Below are 17805 nucleotides of genomic sequence, written 5' to 3'. Positions count from 1 at the left end.
ATGGGTCTCACCCAAATAGATCAGTTTACTATGTAAATCCTAATATTCTTTGATCGCTATCAATTAAATTGCTTATCTGTAGTATTAATCTGTATTCTGGTATTCATCTAGGGCACAGCTCTTAAAAGGGACAAAGAAAATTTTAAGTTAGCATTTCAGAATTCTTAATACACGTAACAGCTGAATTTGCCCCTGCTTCATTAACACCATAAACCTGAGCTGTACATACCCTGCCTTCTGGATTCTTGTCTGGGTGGTATTTTTGCGCCAGCCTGAAATAAGCTTTCCTGATCTTGCTTTCATCATGTCTATGAGAAAACAAGTCCCATTACACTGAGTAACAATTAGTAACAAACAAAACAAACAAACAAACAAAAGATTTCAGAAATAGAAAATATTTTAGTGCCTCTTGTACTGAATAAACTAAGCAGAGGGTGCTCAGAGCCCCTGAATATTCTAAATGAAGAGCATAACTGAGCTATAACTGGTGAAAGTTAGCAGTTCATGATTTGTAGTAAGTGCATAGTTGTTGAAAGATAAATACAAGTGCTGTCAATTCTCTCCTAGATGTCTGAAGTCAGGAATCAGTGGCAAGATAAGAGGTAAAAAATTCTAAGGCTATTATCACCAAGAAAGGGACAATATTTGGCAGGGGGGGAGAAAAGGATGTTTACAGAAACCAACTTCCACTTTGAACAAATTCAAGTTCCGCCATATTATTTGCTCACTATGGTTGAGTCCAATGCTTGACCTGCAGAACAGCCTACTTTAAAGCAGAGGTCAAAGCACTTTTTTCCTCCATTTTCAGTTTACCTGAACACTTCACAATTTTTCTCTCAAACAGTGGAGTTAGGTTTTCAAGAATTGTTTCTTTTTAAATAAAGCAGTCTTCTACTGTTAAGGATGTAGATGCTAGACATAACTGAACTGGTACCACTAATTGGCTGCAAGTACTGAGATAAAATACTTCAGCTTGTTCAGTGTACAGAGTTTATATAGATATCATTATACAACTTTTCATACTGAAAGCAACTTACTGGCCTTGTCCTTTGGGAAGGTTAAGAACTTCATAAGCATCATCTATTGACATGGTGGGTGGCTTTTTTTCTACCTCCTTCTTCCAGGCTTCTAGTGTATCTTTCAACAGTTTAACCTAAATAATTACAATTTATTAGTGTTTCACCTATGCTGACACCAGTATATGTCATCTTTTTAAAGAAAGTGCTGCTTTATTAATGCTTACCACCCATCACCTTGAATTCAAAGATCTAATCCTTTAACATTAAGTAATTATGGTTCTCCCAACAGTCAGGAAGCAATTAAGGTTTTGCTTCACTGCAGTGCTATATTTTATTCAAGAGCACCTTAAGATTAGATTGTCTATGTGAGAATTGTATTAGAAGCAGGACAACCACTTCAAGGATATGCAGTTCACATCTCAGTACTACAAAAACTGCACCAAAGCTGCATGAAGATGCTCACACAGATCTAGACCATAGACCTCTACTAAAAAGATATCACCACTTCAGTTAACGTACTGACACCAAGTTAGGTTGGCTTCTTGTGCAGTGTTGGCAAACAAGAACACAAAAGTGATAATTTCTCCCCTGCCCTCAATCATCTGAAACACTATCTGAAGATTCTTGGGTAGTCACAAGGAGTCACAAGTTAACGTGTGGTTGCTGTATGGCATGAGGATGATCCTCCTTCAAGTTGAAGGAGTGTTTAACATATTTGCTTATGAACTAGTCAGGATCAGTTACTTGCAACAGCCCTAGCATTTGATTTCCTTAATTTTTGTTACAAATCTCACTTCTAGGATTCTAAAAGATCAATAGCTAAATGAATCCTAAAATACATCTTACTTACTGGATCTTTAATTGGCCAGTCTGGAAACCTAAGAGTATCACAAAGATGCTTGAGGTAATAAATATTACAGAACAGTTCATTCTCCAGTTGTGGATAGTTGATAACTGGGATAGGACAGTATTGGTAGAGTGCTCTTGTATTGCTTTGGAGACGAGGGGTGAAGTCAGCAAGATGAGCAGCAATCTTCTCTATCATAAGACGCCTAAAATTTACAAAGTTTGGTTTAAAATTTGCCAAGCAGTCCTCAATCCTCAGTGACTGTAAAAGTGAGTTCAATGATTTCTTCCCAAAAGACTTTCCATATTAGTTTCCCATGTTTCGGAAGGAATTCAGAAAAGGATTCAGTCCTAGTCTTTTACAAAGCTATTTCCATGCCATGAAAATTAGTTTATTAAAAGCAATGTAAAGTAACATTTTGCCTCTCTCCCACTTTTTGGGAGACCCTAAAAATGTACTGTATTATTGGAGTATATCTCCCTAGATACACATTGGTAATAAATGATTACACTAAGTATAAATCAGACCACATAAGTAGTGAAGTCTCCACTCATCAAAGGAACTTAATCAAGTTTGAGAGAGGTGGGTGTAAAGCGTGTTTGTCCAATTCAGGGAAATACTCCCATTCCCTACAGCAATTTCACTCCCCACTGTGCTTGCTATTTTTCACAGAAGTAGAAGGAGTGCAGGACATTGCCCTTGCACAAGGCAAACAGACAGAAGCAATAAAACCATGAAATCCAGCTATTTTCAGCATTTTTTTTAGAAATGTCAAAGACAAGGCCTCCTCAGCATAAGATGTAGTTCAGATTTATTTGTCCCTCTGACAGAAAACAGTTACCTCATTTCATTGCTCCAAATTGCTTCTGGAGTGTCAAATTCTCCAAGGAATATCTCAGAAAATTTTTCTGGTTCATAGTTTTCTAAATAACACACCATTGCTTCAGGAAGAATATGTCCAAGTATACTTCTCTGAACTATATCTTGGCCTTTTGTCTACAGAAGAGATCACATTGTCATCTCAAGGTAATCTGAATTCAGTCTCACTAACCAATTTGAGATCCAAAAAACCCTCCCCCTTTTCCCTTACAGTTCTTAAAGTCTAACTCTTGAAAACTTAGCAAAAGGACAAGAACTAAGTATTACTTAAACAACTACAGGTGGTCTGCAAAACTATTGGAAACAGAGGTAGTTAATTTTGCATTCTACTCACTTCTTCAGACTTGAAAGCTTGTTTTGTATGTGTGTATTTCAAAAACCTAGGAGAGAAAGAGCAGATATTTTCTGTTAAACTGATATTTTAGGCACACTTGAAAGATAAGCAGACCAACATAGCCCAGCTGAGAACTCTCATACATTTACTTGGAGATAAAATAGTAACAGCAACAACTGAATGAATCTCTGTACAAAGTCTCCCAAATCCTTGGGAACTCCACCAAGTTAAGCCCTCCCATGTTACCAATGCCTTACGCTCACCATTTCAGTTTGAAAGTCTTGCTCCCAAGACCTTTTCTCCTTCACACACAAAAAAACCAACCCAGCAACTAAGCCAGTAGAAACACAGACAACCTTTCTGTCCCTGCATCATCATGTAAACAAACAATCATTTCCCAATGCATTTTGCTACAGAAGAGACTTAACTGGAATTGTACAATAGCTTCTTATGAATTATTGAGTTTAGAGGAAGACTACTGGAATGAACCATAACCACCTGCATCTCTGTCAGGCAGTACAAGTTAGTTTAGGCTTCAATAGTAAAACAGGCTATTATATTTTTCCACCACTTCTGACAGCTGCTTACCATCAAAAACTGCATTAGCATGTTAATAGCCTATATTTTTACTCCTAAGTGCCTGTAAGAATTTGTTCTTCTACAATAAGCCATGCCTAGTTGCTCCAGTTCCCTCCCTGGCAGGGTCATAAGCAATTCACTTTTTCAGTGTCTAGATGATGTAGAGGAGATTCTGCTACAGGGTGTTTGATTGCTATCTCATGCTGGCTCTAGCAAACCACACTCAATGAAGCCTTTAGAGTATCAGTCTTTCTGAGCACAACTGGTCCAGAGGTATTTTTAGCTATCCTTTATCCTCACCTTGCAATAGGAAGTACATTGGAACCTGTGTACATCATGATAAAGAAGAATACTCCACTCAGATAAAATCGAGGTAACTGAGGGTTATCTTGCATGACATGAAGCAGCAATATAGCAACTTTTTCCACAAGGATAGGATCAAAAGTCAGTAATAGCTGAAATCAAACACAAACACGTATGTTAGCTGCTTGAGTAGTGCAAGCTGCCTAGGCAAAACTGAAATTTTAACTAATTTAGTATTAGGACAAGCTAGTAAACTTGGGAGACTTTCAGTTAAAGAATGCTTCAGCCCCCAAAAAATAACCAGTTAGACTCACAGGGTGTTTGAAGGTGGAAGGGACCTTTGGAGGTTATCTTGGCAAACCACCCTGCTCAAAAGCAGGATCACATAGAGATAGTTGCAAAGGACCATGTCCAGATTGTTTCTTACTAGCTCCAAAGATGGAAATGTTTATTAATGAGATATTGGCTGAAACAATGTGACATTTGTAATAACATCCAGTGAAACAAACAAATCCTTGATCAGAGATCTTTAGGCTCCCATTTGCTGCATTTGTCCCACTTAAAAGTATTCACAAAAGAAAGATGGTGGAGAAAGTCAGACTTTTACTCATTTAGATACATTTTAAAAGAACTGCTTACCTGAGTGATATGAGGAAGGCAAGTGCTATCTGACAATAGCCTTTTCACTCGAGGAAGAGGTCTTATAATAGCATTGTCTTGATCTCTAAAAAAAGAAAAATTAAAGTGGCACAGAAGTAAGCATACATGCCTTTTCTCTTTCAAGAACGAACAACTTTATTAAGCCGTAAGTATCAGGCTATTGAGGTAATATCCAGTGTAATTGAGGTAATAATTCAGTGTTAACTTCAAAATGTGTTGTTAGACTTGATAAGTGTTGCTTAATGTCATGCATGAAAGAAGCTTTGTTTTTAAATTAAGCAAGAGCCTGCCCGCAAGCAGAAGACTGACACTGTGCATTAGAAGCACACATAACTTATCATTCATTCTTGCAGTACCTTCCACAATATTAGTATTGTATCATTTACAAAGTCTCTATTTGCCCACAGAACTAATTACTACTACATAGAAGGCTTTTTAACACAGTTCATTAATGCACTACTTTGTTTATAAGAAAAGCTTTAAGACAGAAATCATGCACTGGGCAGAAAAAATTAACCACATCTGCTGAAAATTAAAGTTTACCTGCTGGGAAAATATCCACACATTGTGATGAGCATGTTGAGTACAAGTGTGGCAAGGTCAGTCTCATTCAGCACAGCCTGGCCGCTGGCAAGCAAGCACCACTTCAGCTGAGGGATAACCTGTAATGGTCTCCAGCCATCCATACCTTGAGCCCAGCAACGTGTTTTTGAAGTCAGTTTTCCACTGTTCCATAGCTCCTGCATCTATTGCAAGATCAGAGATTAATTCAGTTGACTCTGCATTCAGAGCTTCCTCATAAACACTCACACTCAAGAGAAGCTTTTAACTGCTACATGGACGACTACCATAGCTGCATGAAATTCCAATGAACTTAACTCTGTCAGGAAATATGAAATAAAAGTTGACAGATTAATTGCAGCATAATTGGGGTACAAAGGGGCAGGCAGCCCTACCAAAAAGAAGATTGCTCTTGGCACAACATCACATCTCTTATCAAGCTTTAACCCTTATTTAAAGAGTTACTTTGATAATATAGTTTAGCACTGTTTACAGTTTGTATTCTTACTGCTTGAAACACACCCAGTTACCATGACAGAATTAATTTGTCAAGTTTGAACTGACAGGTACCTCTTGAAAGCTGTAAGGACCACTTCTTTCTTTGTCAGCATTGCCAAAGTACCACTCTTTCTCGCTGTTTCTCTTCATATCAGGTGCCGCTTCAATTACATTGCTCTAAAAGTTGATTTTTAAAAGAACAGCTTTAGCTTCAGTGCAAATATCACACTGCTACAGGAAATGTGAAAAGGACATTGATTTTCTTTTTTTTTTATTCTTAAGAATTGCCCTTCTAGCAAAGAAACACATGAGTAGTAAGAAAAAAGACCACATACCTGCAGAGGGACTGTAGCTCTGCTTGTGTGAAGATGTGCCAGAGTAAGCAAATCTACAAGGATTCTAATGCCATTTGAATCCATAAGGTCCTTCACGTTTTTCTGTTAATGGAGGCACTGAGTTAACACAAGCATTTCCTAGGTAAGGGTTGTTACCACTACTGATCTTTATATTCAAATAAGTGACCACAAGAAAAGTCAAGTAATTAGCTGAAGTGAACAGAAAGGTACAATCACCACAATATCCACACATTTCTTTCCTTCAGCTTTCTCAACAGTAAATAAGAGCTACTACATCCCTGGAAGTATCAAAATTGTTTTAAGACTTCCTCAAGACTTGAACATTTGCTGAAGTTAACCATGAAAGGCTAGTTCAGACAATTTTACATAGCTGAAAGACACATACACTACCCTTAAGTGCAGAGTTCCATCTTACCTTATTAAGGATCAGCTTGTTGAGAAACAGTATCAATCTGTCCCGCTCAAGCCTATCAGTACACTATTGCAGCAGAAGAGAACAAATTAGTGTTTGACAGCACGTATTACAAGTTACTTCTAGAAGTCAGTACAGTTGCAACTGCAAAGATCCATCTCCTTCATGCTGAGGATAAAACGATTGACTATGAAGTGTCTAGTTTTGTGGACAGCTAACAACTGTGGCTTTCTACTACTGAGGAGGAGAGGCCTCCATCCCCTTTGCTGCTCTGGGTCTGACACTCAAACCCACTTTCCTTCTAAGTCTAATAATGTTCTAAAGGAGCATTGTTTGAATTCCCCAGTGAGCTGGTTAACACAAAAAGTTAGTTTTAGCAGACAGAATGGATCTTTGATGTTACATCTCTGGTGAGACTGTCAAGACTCAAGGCAGACTAACAAGACGCTTCATTGTGATGCCAATTTTATGCACCAAACAAGGCATGGACAGAGTAACTGCTCAGAGACAAAGTTTGTAGCCTTTAAGCAGGAGGTATTTATTAACGGCCAGGGAGCAGCCAGGTTTTCCTGGGCAAACTGCTCCAATTCAGCAATCTCACAATTCAGCTTTTATACAATTTTGCCAAGCAATTGCAACATACATTATGAATATTCATTATATTGCAACATCTACTTTTAATATTCATAACAGGCGGAGTTGAGGCAGAGTTAGAGGGTTGGTCTTCAATTTGGGGAGGATTTTTGGGGTCGTTCCTGTATTTCATCCTCTTGAACTGGTGTCCTTTCCATAACTTTTTCCTAATTTGGATAGTCTCCTTGTGCATTTGGCAGGGTCTTAGTGACCTTGGCTCATCCTAAAACTTCTGAGGCTACTGATGCCAAATTTTATGTTATTTTATAGTTTTAGTGTTCTTTTCTGTCAACCTGTCCTGTTCTCTCAGACAATTTATTACCTCCGTATTTTCCTAATGCTAAGCTTTCTTATAGTGCCTTGCATTTTATGTTTTAACTCGTTATTTCTCGAAGACTGCTTCCTTTTGGGCGGCTTCAATTGCTCCAGTTTTACTAACAACAGCCATATCTAAAGCCTATACTGATGTCAGCAGAGAACCCCTTCTACAGGCTGCATGGAAACATTTTTGCACATTATATCAGTTGTCAAGCAGAACTTGACAGTTAATATGCAAAGATGTTACCAATAAAAATCTGATCCATCACATGTGCCCATCTGAGGCTACCATCTCGTTAGGTCAAGGGCTGTCGCTACTGCTCTAAGTCAGTATTTCAAAATAATGTGATGTGGAGTAAGGTTCTCCTGTTAAAAACCTTTACACTTCTGCATTTTTCTAAAGCAAGCACACAATTAATATCACACACAGTTCCTGCACACTATTTCTGTACTGCCTGAGAAGCCTCTTAAGGCCAAAAAAATGCAGATATATGGAGCCTAATTTGAAATACCTTTATGATCAGGTCTTCTAAGTGACATTTCAACTGAATCAAGGGGAGATACTGGGAATATTTGGTAAGAGCATGGAAGAAAGAGTACTCGTGCTGCAGCTTCACATTCTGCAAACCCTAAACTCAGGTTTCACAGCAGCTTGAAGGATCTGAACACAGCTTGGACTGGTTGGATGCTGACAGTTATATTAAGTAATTTTAAAGAATTCTTACCCTTTCTAACATCCCAACAATGTACTTAGTATCTGAAAATGGTCCTATTTCTTCATGACATCTTCCATAAACAATGGCCAATGCTTGCAGACACAAGCATTTCATATTCACTTTTGGGGTAAGCAAGAAGCGATGGTAGAGTTCATTGAAGAATTCATATCTAAGCAAGAGATGAGATTTTAGTGAAGAAAATAAACCAGGACCTTGAAAATGAGATAGGATTTTAATAATGTCTCACGATTTTTTGATTGCTCCACTCTCTTCAGTTTCATCTTCTTCCAGTAGCAATCTTAGATAATAATCCCCTATTTTTATTTCTTCAGAAAGGCACTCATATTTTACCTGTAACACAAATCAAGTTACTTAATAGTAAATATTTTCTCCCTATAAAGTTTTTGGTCACATAACAATACTTCTCACTGTACTTGCTTGCATCCATAAACTCAACAAGATTAACAGCCTCTCCCTACAGCATAAAGAATATGGAAATCTGCAAGTCTGCTGTTAAAGGAACACATCTACAAAATATATCCCATAATCTATTGTTGCTCCCCATAGCAAATAAAGTTTCTCATCCCAGCTGCCAGCCTTTAACTTGTAACATTAGCTGGTTTTATTAACTAAACTTGGATAATACATGGTGTATTCAGTGACTCAAGCTTTAGGAACTAGTTATTCCATCTCCAGGTAATTCATTCCATGTTACTACAAGTATGGAACATAAGTATGACTTAATTACTAGTTATACTTGCTATTATGCTAGGTAATAAAAGCCTGCAGACATCACTACACACACCAAGAAGCTGAAGTGAAATTGCACAATAAGAACTATCATTAACTTCAGAGCAACTAAATTAAATTTAACCATATGCCTCAGCCCTCAGTGGTTTTAAGCATTTGGCAAGCATCTCATTTAGAGGTACCTCTAAAATACCACAAAACCCACTCTCTACAGTGGTTTTTCTTATCTGTAGTATGCAGGCCACTGTCCTAAGACCACATAAAATTATCTTCAGATTTGACAACTGCACGTGATACAAAGATGTCACACTAACTAGTACAGTCACAGAGCAATCTCAAGCCACCATCCACCCTTGGGAAAGTGACAGGTTCCACAGATGACAGAGAAGCCTTTGTTACTCCTAAGTAATTAATTCAAGCACTTACAACATAGACTGATAAAGTATTCATTTAAAATATTTCAAAGCAAAACTGAAACAGCAGCAGTTCACAGATCATGTTACAGAAGCTCCCCAAGCCAGTTCCCATGTATCCTGGGCAGTAACTACAAGAATGCTAGTGATACATTACAGTAGCATGAGGCTCAAAGGAGCACAAAGTGCAGGTGGGAAGCCTGTATTACTAAGCTTCAAATCTGTACTTTTGATTCTGACCCAGTTAGCACCTCTGAAGCACAGAGCTGGCATAGCAGATACACTGTGGCGCTCAGAACTCTGTGCTGATCCATACCTGAAAGAAACTTTGAAAGCTAAATGCCAGTGCAAAAGATACCAATCCAAACCCAAACATAGATAGCCATTTACTGCATCAAGGTAAGAAGTAATCTATAGCTGTGTGATAGCGATAAACCACATACATAAAATAGGTTTTTCTTCTAAAGCATTAGCCTGATGTCTTGCAATTTCTCTCATTTGACTAAGTAGTCAGCTGAAATCCTCAAAAGAAGTAGTTTACTTTTGTTTCACTAGTAGACCTCCACTCAAATTTCACCCAGAAAGCTGTACTGTGACAAGGATGGCACTGGAAATACCTAAGAATATCTTAAAGTTGAATTCAAGTGTGGCCTTCCTTTACGTTAGCATTACATGTTAATTAAAACTGTGCAGAATCATAATACCAGAGATAAGAGTACAGTAGAGGAAGTGTTTATCAGCATATTACTTGAAAACATCTTTAAGACAGCAAATCAAGACCATACCAGTTGCTTCACAGAAGCCTGAGAAGCTATTTTGACTATATCTACTGCTGTTCCTATAATGTGAAAACAGTATCCTTAGCCTTGAACTTACTGAGCAGCATGGTCTCAGCCACATAACCTACTGGTGGTTTGGCAACTCGGTATTTAACAGCCTTAGGATCACTTAGACATGATGAAAATAAAAACAAGAAACTTGCTATCAGGAAGAAGTGACTTGTGAAACTAACCAAAACAAGTCTGATGGAGCACATTCAAGAACAAGTATGACGTATCTTGACAACAATGTAACACCAGTACTTCTCTTTTTGTCTTACCACAACAACCAATAGTACCTGGTCACAGTCTTAAACTTGAGCAGTTTATTCTTGTAATGCCAAAAGATTCTAGCTTACAGTCAGGGATTGGCAAGACAAGTCATTCATGCAGTTAGAGACAGAAAAGGTACATTAAGTAGACATTTTTTATATACACAGTTTCTCCTACCTCAAACTCTTGATGGTTCCATGAGATTATATTAGCACTACCAAGTTCTCTGTCAATATTAAATGCTCTCATCTCAGACTCAAGAGTATCTCTCAATTCTTCCCGGGTTTTGAAGTTCCAAATCAAGTTGGATCTAGCATGATCCTGAAAAAATCTAAGAGAGAAATTACGTAGCATAAAGCTCTAAAAACAGTATCTCAAAGGCAGACAGCACTCAGCTGGCAGGCCAGAGAAGATAAGCATTGGTGGACCTTAATTAGAAGGCATGAGTAGTGGTCTCTAGTTTGTTACAGAGATTGTGGTTGTTCACTTGTGAAGTGTTTTCATAGTCAAGGAGGTTGGCCTAGACTAAAGCATACCTGCTGTCACCCTTTTGGTGCAGTTTGTTATCTGCATATAATTGGAGACCAGAAATGCAAGCTGCTCATCCTGTCAGCCAGTAAGGGCTACAAGTGAGCAACAAACAAGGGCAGCAGCATGCACATACCAAGTGTATGTTTTAAACAAAACAAAACAAAAAGTACTTCATGAAGGAAAATGGAAGTTGATGTCTCAAGTGTCACAAGATATTCACTGGACATTCTTCAGTAGCAGTTACAAAAGAGCCCTCGGATCCAGAGACTGACTGAGAGGAGCACTTTTAATATTCAAAGTTCAGGAACATGCAAATCTTCCTTTCATGCAACACTTGCAATATAATCCATGCAGAATGGATTATATTTGACCTTTAAGAACATTAAATACCAAATCAAACAGTTAAGTTTACAGAGTTTCCCCAAGCTTGTTTTCAAAGAGTTTGCTAAACAGTCAAGATTCATTAGTCCATTTAACATAACATCCTGAAGTGATACTATCTTTTTTTTCAGATGGAGGCCTCTCCCTTGTAAACTTTGACAGTTATAAGAACTTACAGATAAGCAAGCTAGGTTTAGGACCTGTGGGCACTATTTGAATGCAGTATCCATGTGTTTTCTTTTTGCTTACCAAAGATATTGACAAGAATATCCAGTCAGGTAATAACTTTTATCTGAACCACCACACTTGTATTTTACCTGTAATAGAAGAGATCCCAGTTTGCTTCTATTTTAATTCTTTGGCGTCGTTTCCTTAATACCACTGGCTTTTGAATAATGTTCTGCAACAGAGCCAAATTTAACAACTTAGCAGGACAGATAATCCCCATTTTCCCCTTTTAAAATAAAAAGCTGTGTATTCTTAACTCCTTCAAAAGCCACACTAAGTTAAGCCTCATTAATAAGGTCTCCTTTTCTAGCAAGTAGAAGCAGCAGAGTCTCACAAGTGTTATTTACACCAAGTTAAACCATGCCAGAGAAACTTTCAGATGTTCAACAATTCATTCATTTAGAAGCAAGTTCTCCTCAGAAAAGCTTAGCAACCATCACCCCATTCCAAAGCTGATGAAGAGGGAAACCCAAAACAAGAATGCTTTGGTCTTGAAAGGAACTAACTAGAGCAAGTCACAGAAATAAGACACAAACCTGACATGGCTGAAAGGTTCCCTAGTTTGATCAAGCATGAAATCAATGTTCTACTCTACATGAGGTACCACATGCAAGCAGAAGTCTGAGCAACATAATCCACACAAGTGGCAGAGATACACAGACTCACCATATTGTTTCTGTCCTGATTGTGATGGAAATTTGGAAGAAAAAGAAAAGGTACATTTAACAAGCCATGGCTTCTGAAGTAAATCGAAGTGGTAATACCAAACTTGCTACTGTCTTTTCCAAGCTATACTTGCACACACTACTATAAAATTAAACATCTCAGAACTCTAGATAGAACAATGAATGCTTGAAGTTGGTATCTAGACAAGATGCTTAAAGTGCAATTCTACCTTCCACTATCATTTCCTACATTTCTCCATTAATACTGAACCTGGTTCATCATCATTCCAGAAACATTACCTCTGAAAATTCTGCACCACAGCCTCAAACTTGAGCTAGATTTTACCAAGTTAAGATTTTCCTAAATTGAAGCTTATAGTTAGATCAAACACAAGTATTTTCAATACTCTGTTATTTGCATTGCTCTTCTCATCCTTCTTTGCACATATAAATGTTTCATTTCCAGAATGCATAAAACCAAGTTTAGTCAGTAGCCTGAAGGAAAATGCTTAATTCAAGAAGTTCATCACACACACACACAGAAAAAAAAACCAAAAACCAAAACACTAAAGACAAAAAGACAATCAACAGAAGAACAGAAGAACTTGAACAGGGATTGAGTTATCCACTTAAAGTAACTGTTTTGACCTGGTACTGATCACTTCAATCTTAACCATGGTTTTATGTAGTCTTATGATGCAATATAAGCACTGAGGTACCTGTATTCAAGGTAATATTAAGCTTCTTCAGGCAGGCTTCCTAACTAAAATACCACTAGTATAAAAGTACATAACTTGCTATGCAAAGAATACTCATTGCTCCTTCTGAATGTAGTTTAAGAACTGCTTTTGCCAGTTTTTAAAGGAATTTGCTATTCTCCTGTGTAGATGGAAGACTGGATAATACAATCTTGGAAGAAAGGCACATAAGGTACAGTCCACTTTGATAAGGTTGGCTACAGCAAGAACAAGCTAAAGCTTAATACATATGCTGAAGGAATCCCTTTGCCTGCTTTACATTCTCCCTGGAATCCATTCCTAATACAAGATGAAGAGTGGTAAGAGGCAGAGAGTTTGCTAAAAGGAAGGAAAACTATGAAGTTTCTCCAATTCCTACTACTAAGAATTCACTTCAGTTCACTGTCAAACTTTCCTCTGATTTCATGGAGTTGTAGGTGTCCCTATCTACGCTTAGTCAATTTGCTGGAACAAAGTTTCAAATACTTTTACCTCTTTTTGAGCTATGCCCATTCTATCTCTCCAGTGCATCAAGACTAGATCCACCTTCTCTTTGGCAAATTTTTCAACTTCCTTCGCAGCTTTCCCAGCCAGTCTCTGCCACTCCGGCACTTTATTAAACTTGCCATACTGATCCTGCAGAATACATCCTATTAGTTATTTGCAGTTGTGGGTCTATCAACATTGTTTGATGCAGGTCAATATAACAGTCAAGTGCCTGTGTTAGAAAAGTCACCAAGACTGTACATCTGTATGATGGAAGAGGTAAGACAGCTACATTTACTTACAGTTGCAATTTTTAAGTTATCTCTAACATGCATCCTATCAGCATCTCTTTCAGGAACAGGATCAGCACTGTCAAGGTACGCCAGCAAACCTGGTGGCTAGGAACATTTAAAACCAGTGTTAACACACACATGACTAATAGAAAAGAAATATCACATTAGGCAACAAAAGATCATTTCTTTAAATCCGAGATTTCAAAACAGAATTAATAGTCTACTTTAAAGCAAGTATGTAAAGCCACAGTAGCTTTTTAGTGAAATTAGTGAAATACCACCATCCTCAAGAGAGGCACATAATTAGCAAGCACTTGCCTTTATCCCACTTCTTAAAGGGGAACTTAGTGGAGCTAAGGACTGCAGGAAAAAAAGAGCTGATCCCACAGCAATATTGAGGGGGATGAATACTGTAACACTAAAATCCATCATATGCTCTGATATGGACTAAACATTGGATGTAACATGAGATAGTTTCATCTGAGTAAGCCTTTTGGAAGATAGTGACCAAGCTCTACCAAAAACAAAGGAATTATTTTTTTAAAATTAAAATTTGGTATTTTTCCAGATTTAGTAACTCATTAGAACACTATTCTCTGAACCAGTTTCACTGAAGTAACTTAAGAGCCTTTCAGGAGGCTGTAAGGGTGAAAAAACATGGGAATTATCAGTTATATAAATTCAGTCAAATTTGGAGAATCATGAAAGCACAGACAGAATTGTCACTTAATTTCTTACAGGCAGTAAGCACTGGAGACTGTTTACTATGTCTCCTATGGTTTTATCCTTTCAATAAAGATATCTTCTTTCAAGCTGTGCGTCATATGCCATTTTTAGAAAGTAAAGTAAGAAAGTAACAGAATACTTTAAGAATCTGAGATATTTTGTACTAACCATCAATATCCTTCAAATAGATGCCAGACTGCTAGACTTCCCCCTCAGGCTACACTTCCCCCTCAGAAGGGAATGAGGACATGTTTGCTACCCAGACTACCCCAAGTTTCCTAATACTTCAGGCTTTCAGATCTTATTCTTCCCCTACTCCATATCCCACCTTACTTACCAAAATACGCTTCAACAAGTTCATGGCAGTTTTGTTCTCAGCTGTCCAGAGGCCAACCAAATGTCTACTTAACTGTCTGCAAAAGCCATTGAAATTAGCAAACAGCAAGTCAGTATTTTAAACAGATTTGTAAACCACTAAACTGACACCCTTACCATGCTGGTGAAATGGAGATGAGCAATACCCTTGTGCTCTTGGGTGAGTAAGAGCACAAAGCATTATATTGTTCCAGTTCAAGTTTATGCTTAGCATGCTTTAAAGTGTCACCTTTAAGAAGTTCCAGTGAAGTTAGTGGAACAGTAGCAGCACATGCTTTTTGATCTCGACCTCAAAAGAACACTTGAGCAATAGAGCAGAAAAAAAACATCTAATGAACAAGTCTAAGTTTATCCAGTCAATTTTGCTACAGATAATGAACAATTCTTCATGACTTCTAGACTCTGAAGTGCTCTACATGAAGATCTCAATACCAGCTATTGGCAAGGAAAGACTCTTTGAAACCTGTTTTCTATGCCCAATGACAGTTCCTGCCAAAATATGGCACTTAAGAGTTCTACTGCACTGAATGGAAGCATTGCTGCCAAGTCATAAGTAGTATCTCCAAACAGAACTAGCAAGACAGGTTTCATACTAGCTCTCTCCTGAATGACTTACAGTGGTAACAAGATCCACTTGTCACTATGCTGCTCAGCAACTCTAAGTTCAGGAACATGCAGTTAAAACTTCTATAATCTTGTACTTGGGTGGAAATACTTGAATTATCACTCATCATCCTCAGCACACCCTCAGTCTCAGAGATCACTGACTGCTGAATTAATGGGAATGATTTCTGTACGAGGACACTTCTCTCTCAGATGGAATGGGTGACCCTAACTGCATGCAAGATGTCTGAGGTGTGCACACCAGGATTTATACAGTTGTATAATAAAGTTAAACCTTTTTACACATTCCAGATATTCTACTTGCCTTTTCTTTTCCTGAGTATTTTCAGAAAAAAAAATAAAATAAAAACTTAAGCCTTTAATGAGTAACCAACCCAAGTCCCACCTTGGAAAAAAAAATTTAAAAAAATAAAAGGTTTATTAAGTGGCTGCAGTCTCAGCCAGAATTTGCTCTACTTAAACATACCAGCTGCTGAAGAAAATATCCTCCAATACTAAGCATGTTTTTTTCTCTGAGCTCAAAGTTTCTAATGTTAGCTAGGCCATTACTTAAAACTTTTTAAATATAATGCATCAAGTGAGACTGACATACCTATTTGTAAGCATCCTCTGATCTGTGCTTATTGTAAACATAGCAGTGTGCAAGTGACGAGGTAAGGCACCTTCACTGAGGGCAAGATCTTGCATTTTGGTAGCAATCTCTTTGTCTCCTTCCTTTGGAAATAGGGCAAGATGATTACTAAAGAAAGAACCTTAGTTAAGCTGCTTTTATCTTAGTTTACAGTTCCAAGGCCTTCTTGACAATCAATTATGTCAACTAATATCCAAAAGCCAGAAGCTATAGTATAAATGGGTTTTAAGTGCAAGTTCTCAGTAGCAACCAAAGTTGTAGTAAAGCCATGGGCCAGATATTTGTCATGTATGAGGACAGTAACTGAATAGGGTAAGATGTATGTCTCCCACCATAGGCCAGGAGTTTGGTAGTATATTTGCAAGTACCAATTCCACAATGCAACTTTAAATTAGAGTGAAAAACACAAAACAAAACAAAGCAGAATGGCAGACACAAGTAATTGCTTATGCTTGATTTTGGTCAACAGTAACTATTTAACAATAGCTGGTGCTGTTTGGTCTAGACAGCCATATGGATAAGACCCATCACTCAGTCAAGATACACTGGTTGCAATTAATAACTAGAAAAAAGCTTTCACTGCATTTTTACTTGCCCATTTCCCACTGTACTTCAAATTCTGGAGTTTTAATAGACAGCATAGCAACATTTAGCTAACATTATCAGATATATCAATGGAAGCTTTCAGATTTATAATACCTCTATTTCAAGTGTTCATCTACTTGCATTCCAAGAAAGTACTAGATGCATTTCAGATGCATTTTGATACAACGAGACACTAACTTTAACCCTGAATTTCAACACAGGAAGTGTCAAGAGTCAGTTAGCAAGGTCACCCTGCAACAATCATGAGCAGCCCTTGAGAAGTATGGACTTGGGCCATACATCAAGTGGTATGGAAACTAACAAAGCCAAGCCATCCTTTGTTGAAGCAGAAAGAGCAAGAACAGAGGCTGACATCACTAGTCTCCTCTGTGACACTACTGTCTGCTAATCCAAGTCCCATTCCCTCTGGCAATCAGTCCCAGGAAATTCAGGCTTCCCCTCCTTGAGAGACCCTCTTTAACATGCATAAGTCTGGTGGCTTCAAGATGTGTGACTGAGCTACAGACAACATTAACAGCCAAACCTTGACTGCAGTATGAAAACATGCAAGGCACTACACCTAATGTCCCAAGTGCCATGCCTTTCCAAACCCCCAAAGTGTAAGAGAAAGCATTATTAAAGTATTATATTAAACTACTTAAAATGAAGCAGGTGTCCTGTTCCTCACTTTATCCCCCCTCCCCCTCCAAGAGAAGCCAACATAACAAACCTCTGCTACTAGTAAGCAATTGTACTTTGGAAACAGACAATACATATTTAGTATGCTACCCCAGGTAACACTGATAAAATCTCACCTCTATTATTGCCTTCATTACCAAACCTGCTCCTTTCACAATTGCCATGGAAGGGTGCTAAAATAAAATGTTGACAAAATAATTATCTGAGCACAAAGTTAGATTATATAATCTATGATTCAGTTTAATCTTTATTCATCTGTATGTCTGTTCTAGTTCCAGTTCTGGACAAAAATTATTCTTTCAGTTTTGTTAAAACTAGCATCAGGAAGAGTTCATTTCCTTTACCTTTAAACAAGAATGTACCATACAACCATTAGATTGAATTCTTGGCACTGAACTGCAGTATGTATCAAAGAAGCTGGAATGGTACTGAGGAAACTGACAAAAGCTGACAGTAACCAAGAAGCATAAGAACA

At 37.8% G+C, this 17805-nt stretch overlaps 1 protein-coding gene across 2 annotated transcripts in view; it reads right to left on the bottom strand.

Annotated features, from left to right (window-relative positions):
* Positions 1–17805, bottom strand: part of DNAJC13 (DnaJ heat shock protein family (Hsp40) member C13) — a 55302-nt gene that overhangs the window by 18455 nt on the left and 19042 nt on the right. For both annotated transcript variants that reach the window (XM_071735797.1, XM_071735798.1), the window contains 21 exons: positions 17447–17503; positions 16008–16129; positions 14754–14829; positions 13700–13795; positions 13404–13547; positions 12176–12190; positions 11599–11681; positions 10547–10700; positions 8363–8466; positions 8125–8284; positions 6452–6514; positions 6016–6117; positions 5753–5857; positions 5165–5367; positions 4601–4685; positions 3959–4113; positions 3080–3125; positions 2708–2862; positions 1870–2071; positions 1038–1153; positions 230–308 (listed from right to left, as the gene is read on the bottom strand). In XM_071735797.1, the coding sequence (XP_071591898.1) occupies positions 230–308; positions 1038–1153; positions 1870–2071; positions 2708–2862; positions 3080–3125; positions 3959–4113; positions 4601–4685; positions 5165–5367; positions 5753–5857; positions 6016–6117; positions 6452–6514; positions 8125–8284; positions 8363–8466; positions 10547–10700; positions 11599–11681; positions 12176–12190; positions 13404–13547; positions 13700–13795; positions 14754–14829; positions 16008–16129; positions 17447–17503 (2322 nt within the window). The remainder of the gene's footprint in view (positions 1–229; positions 309–1037; positions 1154–1869; positions 2072–2707; positions 2863–3079; positions 3126–3958; positions 4114–4600; positions 4686–5164; positions 5368–5752; positions 5858–6015; positions 6118–6451; positions 6515–8124; positions 8285–8362; positions 8467–10546; positions 10701–11598; positions 11682–12175; positions 12191–13403; positions 13548–13699; positions 13796–14753; positions 14830–16007; positions 16130–17446; positions 17504–17805) is intronic.

Source organism: Heliangelus exortis, chromosome 2 (genome assembly GCF_036169615.1).
Source record: "Heliangelus exortis chromosome 2, bHelExo1.hap1, whole genome shotgun sequence".
NCBI lineage: Eukaryota > Metazoa > Chordata > Aves > Apodiformes > Trochilidae > Heliangelus > Heliangelus exortis.
Note: the sequence above shows the minus strand (reverse complement) of the source record. Positions and strands in the feature narration are given on the sequence as shown.